We start from the raw sequence: 15,710 nt of genomic DNA, 5'->3' as shown, positions 1-15,710 counted from the left end.
TTCTAGAGAGATAAAAAAAAAAACTATGGAATACAATAAACTTTATTACTATAATCAATATTATTACAAATCTTAATTTAACTGGCGACTGATGGTTGGTACTGGGCGGCCAGCCGTTTCAGTTCATTTTGTTTTGCGTTATATTCTCGTGTGAACGGGTGCTCAGGGTAGGAATCTATCAGCTGCGCCAAGTACCGAGAAGACACCTGCAATATTCACGTATTTATTATGTCCTGGTAGATTTAGAAATCCAATGTCTCTTTTTGCCAGTCCAACAGAATTCAAAGAATTTAGTTAATTATGGCATGAGTGCCACTTTTAATGTTTTTTCTCTCTGGTTAGTTGCTGTACTTTATTATTTAAATGGAAATTTTATAAGAATGGTCTTCTTTATAATAACCTTGAAGAGATTATATACAATACAATGGTCTGCAACAGTACAAAATACCATCCGTGTCACCTGGGCGTCCGTCATTCCACAGCCGAGCGTTTTCTAAGGCAATGTTTTTGTCTGAAGTATTTCCGAACCAATTCGACTAAGGGTCCTTCAAAAGAGCGTACCAATTCATGAAAGGCCAGCAACGCACTTGCGAGCCTTCTAGCAATGTGAGTGTCCATGGGCCGCGGTATCACTTAACATCAGGTGATCCATTGCTTCCTATTACATAAGAAAAAAAAAACACTCACACACAAACAAGACAGTTTAAAAAACAATTAATGTGAGGACATGAGTGCCTTTTTTATTGAGGATTGCTAAACATGCCGTATAGTAAGAGCTATGTAGGGTCCTGCAAGTTTAAGAAAAACAAACTTTTGACCTAACTATACCTCAGGCGGTTTGGAGCTATGTGCAGCAGTGACAGTAAGACCAAGTAGTAGCTCAGGTTGTTGTGGTGTACGAGTTTGAGCTTCTGTTAACATTTGTTCAGCTTCTTCCCACATGCCTATTGATAATATAAAAATTCATTAAATAGATATATAGTTAATTGAAAAAAAAAAGTTATTTCTAAACTGACTACTAAAGAGAGAGCTAGAGACCTCTAGAGGCAGCAGCAGCAGCACCGACGGCAGCTGGACCTGCACCAAGAGCGCCAAGTCTCTCCGCGAGCTCCATTATGCTGTAGTGAGCATCTTGCACTCCAGGGCCACCCTGAAAATCAACAAGACTGTATTATTAATGGTTACTGTTATGTTTGTATAAAGTTCCGTCAGACAAGTGAGTGAACGAAACGTTTAACGAGCTTCATAAACGTTCCTAGGCAACAAGACTATCCTAACCTAACCATTTACAATAAAGCAAAACACGGAATTTCCAAGCTCTTCTCAGTTCTTCACGATCACACCGAAATAATAATACCAAATGAAATAATCATGGCAAAGTCTTGTTCTACCATCTTGTTTTACATTGTTAATCAACACCCTGGCTTTCGGCCAGACAGATAATTAAACGTTTTCGACGCTGCTTTATTTAAATCATGCTAGCAACTTGATTGAATATCGACATTTAATTAACTGTCTCGAGACTCGAATTAACTCTCTGATTTAACTACTATACTGCGACATATATATATTAAGTAGGTAATTCATAGGTTCATAGTTTTAAGTATGTTTTGCTTTCAAACTCGTTAATTAGACTTATACTATTATTATTAAAAAAATAGATACAATATGATCAATCATTTAGCCAGTATCCAAAGTTTTACCAGGAAATATTCAATAATATCTATTACTGTGATGATATACCTTCATCCTATTAAGTTATAAATTTAAGTTTCATACCTGTGATAAATTAAGCCAAGCCTGAGCAAGCTGTGTTAAGGTAGCATCATCTTCAATATCCTGCAAGAGTTTAAGTTGTTTACTGGCCAAGTCTGGCCGGTTCATTGCAAGCAAGCACTGTAGAGTAAAGGCACGAAGTTCAAGTGATTCAGCACCATGAAGAATTCTGTAATGTATAACATGAGTTTTATAAATATGAAATGCTAAAGGAGTCATCATTGATTGTTACTGGCAGTAAGCTATATCAGTTGATTAGATTTTTTTTTAGATAGATACAATAAAACCTTCATAATAGAACTCTAAGAAACATAAGAAGTGTGGAACTACTATATTATTTTTACTTATTAATATATTGAGCATTTGAATTTTAATAAAACATACTTAAGTGCGGCTTCATAGTTATCTTCATGGTAATAAATAGTTGCTGCTACAATTATAAATATGTCATTGGAAAGTTCTGTGCCTTTTGCAACCTGAAATATAAACATAATAATTAAGTAGAAACTTTGTGATTGGCAATTATTAAAAAAAGACATCAACGATGAGGGCAATAGGAAAACAGTAATAAAATTATTTCTCTGTCAATAGGATAAAGCTTTGATTAGAGCTACTTGTTAGTTGTTGTAAAGTGATCAATTTAAGAAATAGATGTAATATATAATTAATCACAATTATAATAGAAATGCAAGGCAAACTACACTTAATAAGTTTTTATTAGAAAAAAATTGTTTTCTTTTTGTGTTATCGCTATGTGCTAGTGATTAATAAGTTTTTGGCTACTAATTATAGTACCTTTGATAGCTAAAATTATCTAAGAGCCACAGCATTTCTAAAATATTGTATCGATAAATGTTCTTATAGATGATGATGTCATCTAAGATCAATTATTCCCAAGCCAGTGTGATTCCTACTTTAGTAGGTATGAACATAATGGACCCAATGGGCGTCTAAGTGTGGAAACTGAGTCCACACTACTCCTACTTTAGTATTACCAATGCTGATACTGCACTGCACAGGGATTTATAATGTATCAGTAATCATGTTCAATTTATTTAACATAGGATCGAAAATCACAGGGGCTTTCTTAGTATGGTACCAGAAATGTGTATTATTATTTATTTATAATTATACAACTACTTTAGCTAATAGCCACTATTACAAGTGAAGAACTTACTCTGGCATCAATGTCTGAAACAACAGCTGGTTTATTGGCTCCCGGAGACAAATAATCCACCAGAGTCTTAAGTGGCTGGAGCAATGGGTCAGCTGTCTTTAGTTCTTGTAAAACAATTCTGTAGTTGCCTTGCGCAATATATGAGCGATATAGGAATGCATCGCGCTCTAGTGTAACCAGCGGCGAAGAGCCCTAATGAAATATTTAGAGCAAAAATGAAGCTTTTATCAAAATACAAGCATATTCGTCATATGTCAAAACGTCATTAGCATGAAAAAGTTTTAAAAGAAAACCATATATTATTGAAATTATAGAATAACTTACGATTACGTGCTGAGCATCGTTAATGGCTTGTTGGTAATTTCCAACATAAAAAGCATTTTTAACATGGAAAAGTTTATCAACATCTTGCTGACGTGCCATCTTGATTCTTGACAAATAGTAAACACAGATTACAGAACTTATATAAATATGTTGACGTCCCAATTATTTAACAGTTGACATTGACAGAGAGCTATCAAGATTATATATTTTCGCTTCATGGGTTCATCCAAAGTTTCTGCATATTGTAAACTACCACTAGAAAAGAATGAATCCATGAATCCTAAGCAAATTATACATACAAAACATATTTATCCACAAGTTTTAAGTACCTATTTCATTCACAATATCGTATCCCGTATGGTCTAGTGGCTAGGATACCTGGCTTTCACCCAGGAGGCTCGGGTTCGATTCCCGGTACGGGAAATCTTTTTTTCTTTAAAGTACAGTGAGAATAATCATGAAAGATTTAAAAATTATAGGTTTTTGAAACTAATCTAATTGTTATAAATCTTGGAGTTAATTTATGATTTTGGCTATTAAAAATAAAATGGACTCATGTGATTCTAGTTAAAACTCGTCTAATAATTTTGTGTATATTAATAGTATACCTACTAATAGGTAAATGTGTGATTTATAGATACATGTTCGGGTATGTTGGTCATCAGAATAATGTCCTAAATAAAAATACTACTTATGAATAATTTTTTGCCTTATTATAAAAAACGAGTGCCACTACCACCGCATTAGGCTGTGTCTGTGTATTTGTTTTTTCAATTATTAGGGAAGTACATAGTGGACTTACGAACTGGTAGTAAATGCAAATTTAGAATCAATTTAACATATTTTCTGTTGACGTTCATAAGTGTGCTTGGTTACCTATATGAATAAAGTTATAAAAAAATTTGTGGAGCCTTCTGGCCTGACATACTCCGTCGATTTTTAGTACGATTACAAGCAAACGTTAAATTGCCTACAAAGGAAGAAACGTCTGAAGCACTGTCAAACCACTAGGTTACGTTTACACTGCACACTGTTACACACTACGTTTTTTGTGAAAATAATTCTTGTGGCTTTCTCTCGAGCGCCAACATATATTGTAATAATTTCAAGTCTCTATCAATAAAATAGAATGCCGCTTCCTTTAACATGACAATAGCCAGTATTGTTATTTTAAAATTACTTGTTTACTTACAATTGTAATGTATCAATGAGAAACGCAGGTAATAGAAATGGTTTTGTACTAGGGACGAGGTACAGTCCAGGTAGAATCGTTAAAGATAGAAATATCTTTTCGATGATTATCTTTACCTACAGATAGTAATGTCAGTCATAGGTTTAGATCTTTAACATATTTACTTTCGGTTATATGTGATTATCGTGTATATGGTGTATATGACATGTATTATTGATGAAACCACAATAACTAAAATATAGTTTCGAGTGACTGCAGAGGTGCCGGTGTATTTTCAAATATCAGCAGTATATATGATAATATATATCACTTATAAAATTTCCTAAATGTAAGATAAATAAACAATTTTGATGATACTAGATAAGCTGTTGAAAACTTCAATAGAAAAACTTCTATAGAAACCCTTGCGCTTGAGAGCGCTTTATTAAAATCTTCATTATAATTATTTGGAATTTCCTAGTGATTTTTCGTAAAATCTATCATTTAAATTTCTTAAGTGAACAATTCAATTTTTTATTATTCCAATTATGTATGTTTCATAGGAGGAACATAGTAATTTTAAGTACGCCTAGGTGGGGCATGTAACTAAAAAAATCGTAAACACTATTGCAAAGATACTTCGATATTACAAAGAGGTGAAACTATCAAATAAGTAACGATGTTTAGGTGAAGAAATTACCTATTTTTAAATTTCCAAGAACATATTTTTACAAGAAAATCCTTACATCCATGTTCACTAACGGTAATATTCTGAATGAATTCATCTTCTACTAGGTAAACCCCAAGTGAATGGAAAACAATAACTTATTCTTATCATTTAAAACAAAAACTTCACAGATTAGAGAAAGCATTATGTTTGTAATAATAATTTAATTACCTACGTTTGTATTAGGTGCCTACTGTATCTTAGGGTTGATAAGATAAACCTGTCTTGTCTTAAATTCGAAGAATTGGCTCATTCAAGATTACCCTTTTTTAACTCAACATCTTTACAATACAAACTTTAAATTGATATAAGAAAAAACTTAATGCGACTATCACTTAAAACGATTTGTAAACACTTCAAATTTGTAGTTTTTTATTTATTAATTTTCTATTATTATTATTACAAAAATACTATATATTTGTGTGTTTAGAATACTTATTTTTGGTTATACATATATATTTTAAGTTCCTGTAGGAGTTTGAAATATATGAATAATTTGAAAGATTATACTAAGTCAGATGATTAGTTATAAACATAACGCGTTGGATTGATTTTATCCTCTAACGATAATTTTTAATAAAAATCTACACAATATACCTTATATAAAATAAACCTAAAACCGATTCCCACAGCATAAATCTCCGTTTCGATAAGTTTTGGAGTGAATGAAGTTTTTGCATTTGACCCCAAGGGATTCGCTTTCTCAGGCCCTGCCAGCTGTCGTTGCACCGGGCTGCATTCAAGACAACCTCTTTGTTGGGTCTTGCCGGTTTAAGGAATCGAAGTAATTATGTGGTTGGTGTGGGTTGATTATTAGACTTAAGTATATATTGATGTAAATGTGTGAAATATATGCCAGTAAGATTTTTATGCACATTTTTGTATTTGCAACGTTATTTATAACATCTACAAGTCTTAAATACTGCGAAAATTGGAAAAGGCCTTTGCCGGAAAGCACACCGAACAGGTGAATATTAGCTTGATTTATATGTAATCCGCGGCCTTAATTAAATTATGAACATGTGAGGTTTAAACTTGATTGAGTTGGCATTAACGTAAATTAAGAAGATTTTTTTAAAAATATATGTTAACAATTTGTTACCTATATGAATATATTATTTGTATTGAAAATAAATAATCTTTACTTATTTCCGATAAATATATTAAAAAAGTAATATGTTAACAGATTCCTACTAAGATTGTTTTTTTATATATATATATTATGGTAACGAAGTGTAACTAAAAATAAGATTATTGGTAAATTTGTTGATCACAGCTCCACAATAAAACAGTTCCTAATTTTTTTCAGTCGTTCTTTACGACTTATATGTAGTATCACAAGTATTATTATATATAATATTTCAACAACCAGCAGGCGCATGACTTTAAACCCTTCGATAATATTACATGGTATGGTGTTTCAGTTCCCATTGAATTACATTAGGTTAGTTTTTTTCTTTTGGCGTTTGTGATCAGGTTAGGTTAGGTTAAAGCTAAAAATGTGTACCTTCTTTCATTCATTTCCACCACCACATTATTGCACGCCGAATGATGAAAATATGTATAAAAAAATTGAAGCCGTTTTAAGGTGGAGATGTGATTCGACAAATTTACTGAGTGATTGACTTTACGATAAATGGGTTACAATTGCTATTTATATGCGCTAATGCAAAATACTCCGACACCTACATAGTTGGGAAAGTAGACTAAGAAAATATATTTAACAAAAACATAAAGACGGTACTTTTGAGAATAGTCACACACCTTAAAATGCTCAGCGGAAATCCGCCAAAACAAAACAAAACAATAATAATCCCGTTCGCAAATATAACACAATGAAAATTAGCACACCAGGTTAATGAACTTTAAGGGTTCGTTCGAGCGACGACCTCTCAAGGGGTCTCATTTCTGAATATTTTCACTTTTTAGAGTAGCTCTTTGATCTTCAAGTGAGTCTGTCTTTTAGTTCTAATAAAACATAATTAGAAGACAATACGAATGCTTTGTATTCCGCAACCATCACAAAACTACTGGTTATTTGAAATTATGCTTTTTTTAACGTAGTTTTTATTGGCTATGGTATTTGGAATATAAGGAATTAGAAATAAACACTTATTAAGTAAATCTTTTTCCTAGAAGAACTTATTAAAGCCTTTTAAAGTGTATTTTATTCCTAATAAAGAACCTTTTAATATTACTCAAAGTTAAAAATAATTTAAATTTATTTTAACACCCATTTTAGAGTTCTAATTTTTTTGTGGAGATAATATACATATTTTATATATGTATATACACTATTGTAAATAGTGTTGATTCAAGGAATAAATGAGGTTCGAATAATTAATTATTAATATATACATTTTTTAATCTAGCTGAAAGTTTCGGAATAGTTTGATGTTATTTATGGATTATTTCCATTATGTTCCTTTAAATTTCTGAATAAATATAACACGGTATTGTTTTACACTGGCTGAAATAAAGTTAGAAAATTAAGAACAAACGTATATGTGTTTGTAGTTTATATATACTTACGCACACTTATGCAAAAACTAAAAAGCACTATGGAATCTAGGCCACATTGGGCACAGAATCTTTTTGTAGTTGGAAGTGCATTTGACATGAATTTGACTCAGTGCCTTTATAGGACTAGGATTTTTTCGCTATACAAATATTATCTGATGGGATTTTCAATATTAACAGAATAATAAATATAAAAATAATTCGCGATCTAGGAAAAGATAGTAAGTAATTTTGTGTCCATAACAAGCCGGTTTCCTCACGATGTTTTCCTTTACCGTTCGAGCAAATGTTAAATGCGTACTTAGACAAAAACCATTGGTGCACAGGCGGGGATCGAACCTAGGACCTCAGGGATGAGAGTCGCAGGCTGAAGCCACTAGGCCAACACTGCTTAGTTTCTTAGACATAGAAGTATACAATTAACCAAAATATCTTCAAACTCACCGGAACTACGTTTCCTATCGACAAAAACGAGGAACAAAAACTTTAGAAATTAAGGAGACTGTTTTGTTACATTAAGATCGATTCTCCATACGTCTTCACATCCGTTCAATCTTCATAAAGTGCAAAAAAAATGTTCTACTGAGCACAATAGCGTGGCTTGCATCTGCTATCCGGCGTTTTATAAGCAGATGTTGGGCCAAAAAAAATATGTACCTGCGTACTTATTGTACGCGACTGTACTATGAACTTGAGACAGAGGGTGACGTATTAAACAGGAACAGGACGGATTTTCTCACGAATTATTATTTAAGGCATATTTATTAAATTTATTCATACTAATAACTTTCTTTAAACAATTATAAATCATGCATTAAAAAAAGTATACTAATCAGACATTATCGTCATTTAATTCATATTCGAATGAGAATTCTCGTTAAGACCAGATTTCTTGCATCGGCTATCTATGGCCTTAGTATATCATTTAATTATTTCAATGTGTATGGACAGAAAAACTGGGTCCAGTTTGTGTTTCCACCACACCAACTTCTTTTCTATTTAAGAAAAAAAAATCATACTAAAGACTCGAAGTTTTTTATTTATACCATTGCTTTAACACTGCAGTAGTGTCTGGTAATTACCCAACTTCCAAGTCTTCAAATTACTTGTTTACAGCATACCCAATTTTAACGAAATTTTTTATATAATGATAAAACATTATTTAATTAATCGATAACTATTACTGCCTTCACCAAGATTAACAGTTTAAACCTGAACCCTTGACCACTTATCAAATTCGTTCCACATATCTACATTTACTAATAGTGTAGTCAGTATCCGAGTTATTATTTACCATAGTAACAAAAATATATGTATGTCTTATATGCGGCTTATTTTTTTGAAGAAATTGCAATTAAATAATAAACATGGTTGTACAAGGCAAGGCTGAACATTTTATCACTTAGTATTTCTTAGGTTAATAAGCGTGGCGATTTTCTAAATCGAGTTACACCACACCATATTACGCGAGTATAGCCAGACGTTTTCTTCCCAGGAACCGTATAATGGTCTTTCAAGTAAAAAAAAGTCTTAACGAAAATTCACTTAATATAAATTCATACAACCTTGGGCAAACAAACATAAAAGCAAGCGAATCATCGGAATATATTTTTAATTTTTGATTTATGTATCAATTAACAGTGTAAATTATAATGCAGGCTATTTTATAACACATTCTTGCATGTAAAAAGATTACATATACTAAGATAGTATAAATTTTTCCCTTTACGTCCGCCTACAACATTGTCACCCTGAAATACAGTCTAAATCAAAATACAAGATTTAATTTTTTTGTCTGTCTAACAAGTACAATGGTGTACTGAGTTTGCGTTACCTTCATTTTATTATGTTCCAAATAACAATATATCTATACAATTAGATTTTAGAAAAAGATAAAGTTTAGAAAAAAAAAATTCATTAAATTTTTACAATTTCATATATTTTTTAATCTTTTTTTGTATTTAATATTTATCACATTATCATGTAGGTATATGTATTTAAGGTTAATTTTGTGTTTTAATATAGGTTTAAAGTTAAATCCATGACGTATGTACTTTGTACTGTTTTAAATCTTTTAATATTCAACTTTGCCCTTTTCTACTAAACTTTGTTTTATATAAAATATGGATTGTGACTTTTGACTAAAGAATTTAATGAAAATAGGCATAGGAAGGATTATTTATAAAAATTGCCTATTTAATAAGCATATGTAAAGTTGTCTTGCGTGTTTAAATCAAGTGCTTGCCGTTCACCATCTGTTTATATTGAAAAGATATAATTCATGCATGACATGACGACCACCAACAAGCAAGTATCAAGTTTACTATAAGTAATCACTTTTTATTTTTCTATGACCTCTGAACAATACAGTTTTTGTTCTAGTGATCCGATAGTTTAGATGCCTTTTATGTAATAACTGGATGATACCCGCACATAGGAAACGCGTGATAATAATTTATTTTTAATTTAAAATGTATATCTCAGAATTTTACAGTTACGTTGTATAACTGGTTGGATTAAAATTATTTTGATACGTATGTTTTTTTTTTTTTTTATAAAATAGGGGGCAAACGGGCAGGAGGTTCACCTGATGTTAAGTGATACCGCCGCCCATGGACACTCTCAATGCCAGAGGGCTCGCGAGTGCGTTGCCGGCCTTTTAAGAATTTGTACGCTCTTTTCTTGAAAGACCCTAAGTCGAATTGGTTCGGAAATACTTTAGTGGGTAGCTGGTTCCACATAGCGGTGGTGCGCGGCAAAAATTGCCTTGAAAAACGCTCAGTCGTGGAACGTCGGACGTCGAGGTGATACGGGTGGAATTTTGTATTTTGCCTCGACGTCCGATGCTGAAACTCAGCTGCAGGTATTAATCCGAACAACTCCTCTGAACACTCTCCATGGTAAATGCGGTAGAAGATGCAGAGTGACCCCACATCTCTACGCAACGCCAAAGGATCGAGCCGCTCGGAGAGGGATTGGTCATCGACGATTCGAACCGCTCTTCGTTGGATACGGTCAAGTGGAAGGAGCTGGTACTGGGGAGACCCCGCCCAGAGGTGAGAACAGTATTCCATGTGGGGCCGTATTTGCGCTTTATAGAGTTGCAAGCGGTGGCCCGGAGTGAAGTACCGTCTCGCCTTGCTGAGCACACCAAGCTTTTTGGAGGCTAATTTAGCCATTCCCTCCAAATGACCGCGAAACTGAACGTCGTTCGATATGTCAACGCCAAGTATTCCGATGCTGGCTGTGGCTTCAAGAAGAGTGTTTTCGAAAAGAGGAGTAGCGACAAAGGGTATTTTTTTCGCGGAAAACGTGCAAACTTGTGTCTTCTTGGGGTTAAATTGGACTAGGTTTAGTCTACCCCAGTCCGAGACTCCACGTAAAAGAGTTTCGACTTCAGACACAAGTTTGTTCCGATACTCATCGACAACTGCCCGAGAAATACTTGCCCGGCCAGTGTAAAGAGTATCCCCAGTGCTGTCGTCCGCATAGCAATGAATGTTGCTAAGTTGCAACATGTCATTGATATGCAGAAGAAACAGGGTCGGGGACAGAACACAGCCTTGTGGGACCCCAGCATTCACGGGTTTAAGGTCGGAACATGCTCCGTCGACGACGACCTTGATGCTCCGATCGGCTAGAAAGCTGGAGATCCAGTCGCATAATTTTTCAGGAAGCCCGTAGGCTGGAAGCTTCGAGAGCAGTGCTTTGTGCCACACCCGATCGAAGGCTTTCGCTATGTCCAAACTAACCGCTAGTGCCTCCCCCTTGGACTCAATTGCCTCTGCCCATCTATGAGTAAGGTATACTAGAAGGTCACCAGTCGAACGACCACGACGAAAGCCGTACTGATAATCGCTAATCAGCTGGTGGCCCTCTAGATAACTCAAGAGTTGGCCACGCAAAGAAAGACCGCATCCCATCCCAATCTGCTGACCGATAGTGCCAAATACGACGACAACCCGAAAAACGGGGCCGAGGAGGGCGCGTAGTAGACACAGTACTCCGGACCACACAATTATCCGATGAACCCAATGGCGGGTCAACAGAGACTTGATAGGTCTCCGGATGTGAGGTCAGCAGAAGGTCCAACAAAGAGGGATTATGACCATCCACATCTGGTATTCGCGTAACCGCAGGGACCATTTGTGACAGGTCGTAAGCTAAAGCAAAGTCATGAAAGGATCTTCCCGCGTGATCGGTGGTTTCCGAACCGAGCCAATCGGCATGGTGAGCGTTAAAATCGCCAAGTATCACGATTTCAGCGGTAGGAACCCCTTCGAGCAGGGAATCTGTAGCCATTTGGATGTGCTCAATGAGTCGCTCAGTTTCGGTATTTCCGCTATGGGACCTATACAGGTATGCGTAGAATCGCGGATGGTCATCGCAGTCTACGCGCAGCCAGAGGCTAGATAGGTCCCTTCCTTCAAGCGACCCGAGGCGACGAGAACAGATATCCTCTCTGACGTACACGCAAACTCACGCCCGCGGCACAAATGAATATTCCAATTTGTACCCCGGGTAGGAGAGGTAGGAAGTATCAGCCGGGGAGGATATCTGAGTCTCAGTAAGGAAGAATAAGGCCGGCTTCGCAGTTTCGAGGTGAAAGTGAACCGCGTTAAGATTAGAGTTGAGCCCCTAACATTGGTAAAGTCCACTGAAAGCGTGGAATGCCTTCGGTAAATTCTTCCGTTTGCCCCGAGATCGAAACCTATAGTTTTTAGCGCAGTTTTTGCCCACCCCAGAATACGAAGGGCAGCCTGTGCATCCACCACCGAATACTGATTGTTCCGATGATGGACGCTCAGAGGGGGATTCTCCACAGCGGAAACGTGTGGTACCCCCCTGGGGTAATCTCTGTTTAAACTGCATCTTCATATTCTGGGGGGGGGGGGGGAATTGATGGGCTCCGGGAGTCTCACTCACCGCACGAAACGCGAGTACAATAAGATGAACCTATTGCATCACTTCACGCCGGTTTTCTGTGAGATGACGTATGTGATTAATTCTTATGATATTTTTCTTACGTTTAATCAATATAATTGTTTATGTTAAAGATAAACAATCCCGATTAATTTTCTTTTATGATATATACACTAAATACGAGTTGTGTTCGCCTTGTGATTTCCTACCCTCATCCTTTGGGTTGTAGGTTCGATCTCTGGCTACCAATGGAACTTCTGTCTATGTGAAATCATCCTTAGACCCCAAAAGGCGACAGCGTGTACCAGGGACCGAAGGTTGGCCGCCTACTTGCCTATTAAAAGTGATCACAGAACATATACAGAAATCCAGACCTAAGAGGTTGTAGTACCATTGGTATATTTGATACGCTGAGGTCTAGCTTATCTTGAGTTCGATTCTGTCTGAACACAATTTTAAGAATTTTGTTTATTTAAATTGTATAGTTACAACAAAAAGCATAAACTTTTCCGCGGTATCTGAAATAACTTTAAACCAGCTAAACTTCATCTACATATCATTCTATTTATTAAGGCTTAGGCTATAAAATTAATCTAGTGGTAGAAATAAATGCCCTCTAAAATTTTAACCCTCATTTCAAAACGAGAAGAAGCCCGACTGAGATCTTTCTCCCATAAAAATTGGACGATTAGCCGATTTGTTAGTTATATGAACATGATGTGGACTAGCTAGAAAGTAAAGGGATGACTTAAAAGCTCGCGGTTTATAAATATTAATTGTTTCCCAAACTCATAACGAACTAGAACTTATTAGGAAAGACTAAAGAATCTAATTAATTCCACTGAATAGAACATTTTTTTATTAGGAAAACCTGCTTTAAGGTCGACATGTGGAAAACAGAAAGCGTTGAGATAGATAAAAGTATCTTTATACCATAGGTCCTGCTCCTCAACTCGTCGGTACACACGCATTTTGAGCTCGTATTGAGAGAGAGAGTAAGATGAGACCAGTCTAAAAGCGAAGTAATTCTTCACACAGTCATAATACGATAACAATTTCACGATCAACTTGACTTCAGATTCAACTTAAACTTGTTACACGAAACTACAAGGAATACAGTGACTAAATGTCAATCTAGACTATAAATACGTAATATAAGTAACCTTGAATTAAGTAAGGATCTATGTTATATATTTATAAACTTCATTAGGGATTTTTTATAAATCCGATACATGTTAGGGTTACCGAGTTGAGGTCTAGATCTATGTAAGACTATGGCAATAAACCTAAGCTTGCAGAAGTAGTAAAAATTTTAGTGTTTACCTTGACCTAGGGTTCGCGAACTTAAGACACGAGGGAATATCGCTAACATATTCATTCCGTTATTACTTAACGCACATGGCATGAAGTATGGACCGGGCCAGGGATTTGATTAGACGAATCGTCAATAATAAGTTCGGAATAGATACCTATTTCATCGAACAACATCTTAGATTAAAAACATAGAAATTCTTTAAAATCGATTGCTACTGACGTTTGGATTTTCCATATAATTTGAGGTATATAGGTGATGAAACCTATCCAGACCAAAACATATGTTATTTCTCATAGAAAAAAACCTAATTAAGATCGAATTTACTATAAATTGTATAATATAAATAAATAAATAAACTTCCAGCCCTCTTATTATTGTATGTATTTACAACCTAATTTACCCGATTGAACATATTATTGACGTTGTAACGTTTCACGGACAATTGTCTCTCCGCGAATGTAACCAATTAATTAGGCACGTAGAGGCGCACGGTACGTATAAAGTATAGAAGTGCATAGTGAGTAGTTACCTGGTTGTGTCGCGGTGCTCGGGCGGGCGGGCGGAAGCTGCACTCGGTGGCCGCGGCAGTGCACCCCCGGGCGGGGGGCGCGGGGCGAGGACGGTGAGCGCGTGCGCCAGCCATGCCGCGCCGGCCGGCCGGCGATTCAGTCTGCCGACGCGACCCGACCTAAGTGCACGTACATTACGCTACAAAACGCGGCACCCCACACGATCGAACGTGCTTTTTTTACCCAGTGACAGATACGAGAGGGCGACCTCTCTCAACCGACAAGATTGCTTCACAAGTGGAAATGCCGTCAAGCCTCTTCGGAGAGCTCGGAGGTGGGCTGGTGGAAGACCAGCGAGCGTTCCAGCTCGCGCTCGAGCTGAGCATGCTTAACTTTGGCGAGAGTCTGCCCTCCTCAAACCCGCTCGCCAGTCCTCTGGGATTCGCACCGCCCCCGGACGACCGCACCAAGAAATCACAGAATATGACCGAATGCGTGCCAGTACCATCTTCAGAACACGTCGCCGAAATTGTTGGTAGACAAGGTAAGATTTGAGGTTATGTCGCCGGTTGAATAGCGAAGACGTTTTGTACCCCAGCACTATTTGATATCTCACTCCACCCTTTTGTAAGGGCGCAGGACGCACGTGCGACTTAGGTTATATTCGATTAGCCATTCGCCGGCTGATGAAAATATACGATATAAGTGTGAATAGGCATTTTATCATCCGTGCATTCTGTTTGTTTACCCTCACAAATATGTCGTGCGATTGGCGTTATGCGTCCGACTGCGGCGTAGTGCATTTTGTAGTATACGTAGACAGCACGTAGAATGCAGTGATTGTATAAATATTAATGTGTAAATAATTGCATGTCGCTAGTTCCCATGCCTGTATCTTCATCCATAACGTGTTAGCCTGTAAAAAGTGGGATCCACTAATTAAAAGTTACCGTTAGCAAAAAATGATCCCAAGGGATGTCGGTAGGCATTTTTCGAGTGGGTCAGGTTGAAAAAATTCCGACAAAGCTGCCTTATCTGAGACTAATTTTTGTAAATGTGCATTAGATTTCAACAAAAAAAAGTTAATTTCGTGGTCAAATTCAAAGTGGAGCAATTTAACTTGGAATATGGATGCAGTGATTTTTTGTAATTTTTTTTCTACCTACACGAGTCACTTACTCTGCTAAAATAAGTTTTGTTTATTTATATTCTGGTGATTTAGATTGATCTGATAGTTGAAGGTAGTTTTTTGAAATATATATTATAAA

General features: G+C 36.1%; 2 protein-coding genes and 1 non-coding gene across 4 annotated transcripts in view; 2 read left to right on the top strand and 1 right to left on the bottom strand.

Annotated features, from left to right (window-relative positions):
- Window positions 1–26: 26 nt before the first annotated feature.
- On the bottom strand, window positions 27–3,422 carry LOC123707515 (coatomer subunit epsilon). Its single transcript, XM_045657614.1, has 7 exons — window positions 3,278–3,422; window positions 2,954–3,145; window positions 2,161–2,252; window positions 1,780–1,945; window positions 1,039–1,150; window positions 829–944; window positions 27–206 (listed from the first exon to the last, which is right to left on the bottom strand). Exons 1-7 carry the CDS (start codon window positions 3,374–3,376, stop codon window positions 78–80), a joined length of 906 nt encoding a protein of 301 aa, XP_045513570.1. The 5' UTR covers window positions 3,377–3,422; the 3' UTR covers window positions 27–77.
- Window positions 3,423–3,628: 206 nt separating this feature from the next.
- Window positions 3,629–3,700, top strand: Trnae-uuc. Its single transcript has one exon. It is a non-coding gene; the product is annotated as a tRNA-Glu (tRNA).
- Window positions 3,701–14,589: 10,889 nt separating this feature from the next.
- LOC123707586 (RNA-binding protein MEX3B) overlaps window positions 14,590–15,710 on the top strand; it is a 36,242-nt gene continuing 35,121 nt past the window's right edge. For both annotated transcript variants that reach the window (XM_045657753.1, XM_045657752.1), the window contains exon 1: window positions 14,590–14,986. In XM_045657753.1, the coding sequence (XP_045513709.1) occupies window positions 14,746–14,986 (241 nt within the window). In that variant the 5' untranslated portion in view covers window positions 14,590–14,745. The remainder of the gene's footprint in view (window positions 14,987–15,710) is intronic.

This window comes from Pieris brassicae, chromosome 3 (assembly GCF_905147105.1).
Source record: "Pieris brassicae chromosome 3, ilPieBrab1.1, whole genome shotgun sequence".
Taxonomy (NCBI): domain Eukaryota; kingdom Metazoa; phylum Arthropoda; class Insecta; order Lepidoptera; family Pieridae; genus Pieris; species Pieris brassicae.
This window is presented reverse-complemented; position numbering and strand designations above follow the sequence as displayed.

What these genes read in the sequence shown, in the direction of transcription:
- LOC123707515 (XM_045657614.1), bottom strand. Translation starts at nt 3,376, where the DNA reads ATGGCACGTCAGCAAGATGTTGATAAACTTTTCCATGTTAAAAATGCT. An exon ending in AACTATGAAGCCGCACTTAA is followed by an intron (nt 1,946 to 2,160) that starts GTATGTTTTATT and finishes TATACATTACAG; the next exon opens with AATTCTTCATGGTGCTGAAT. An exon ending in ATAGCTCCAAACCGCCTGAG is followed by an intron (nt 207 to 828) that starts GTATAGTTAGGT and finishes TGAATATTGCAG; the next exon opens with GTGTCTTCTCGGTACTTGGC.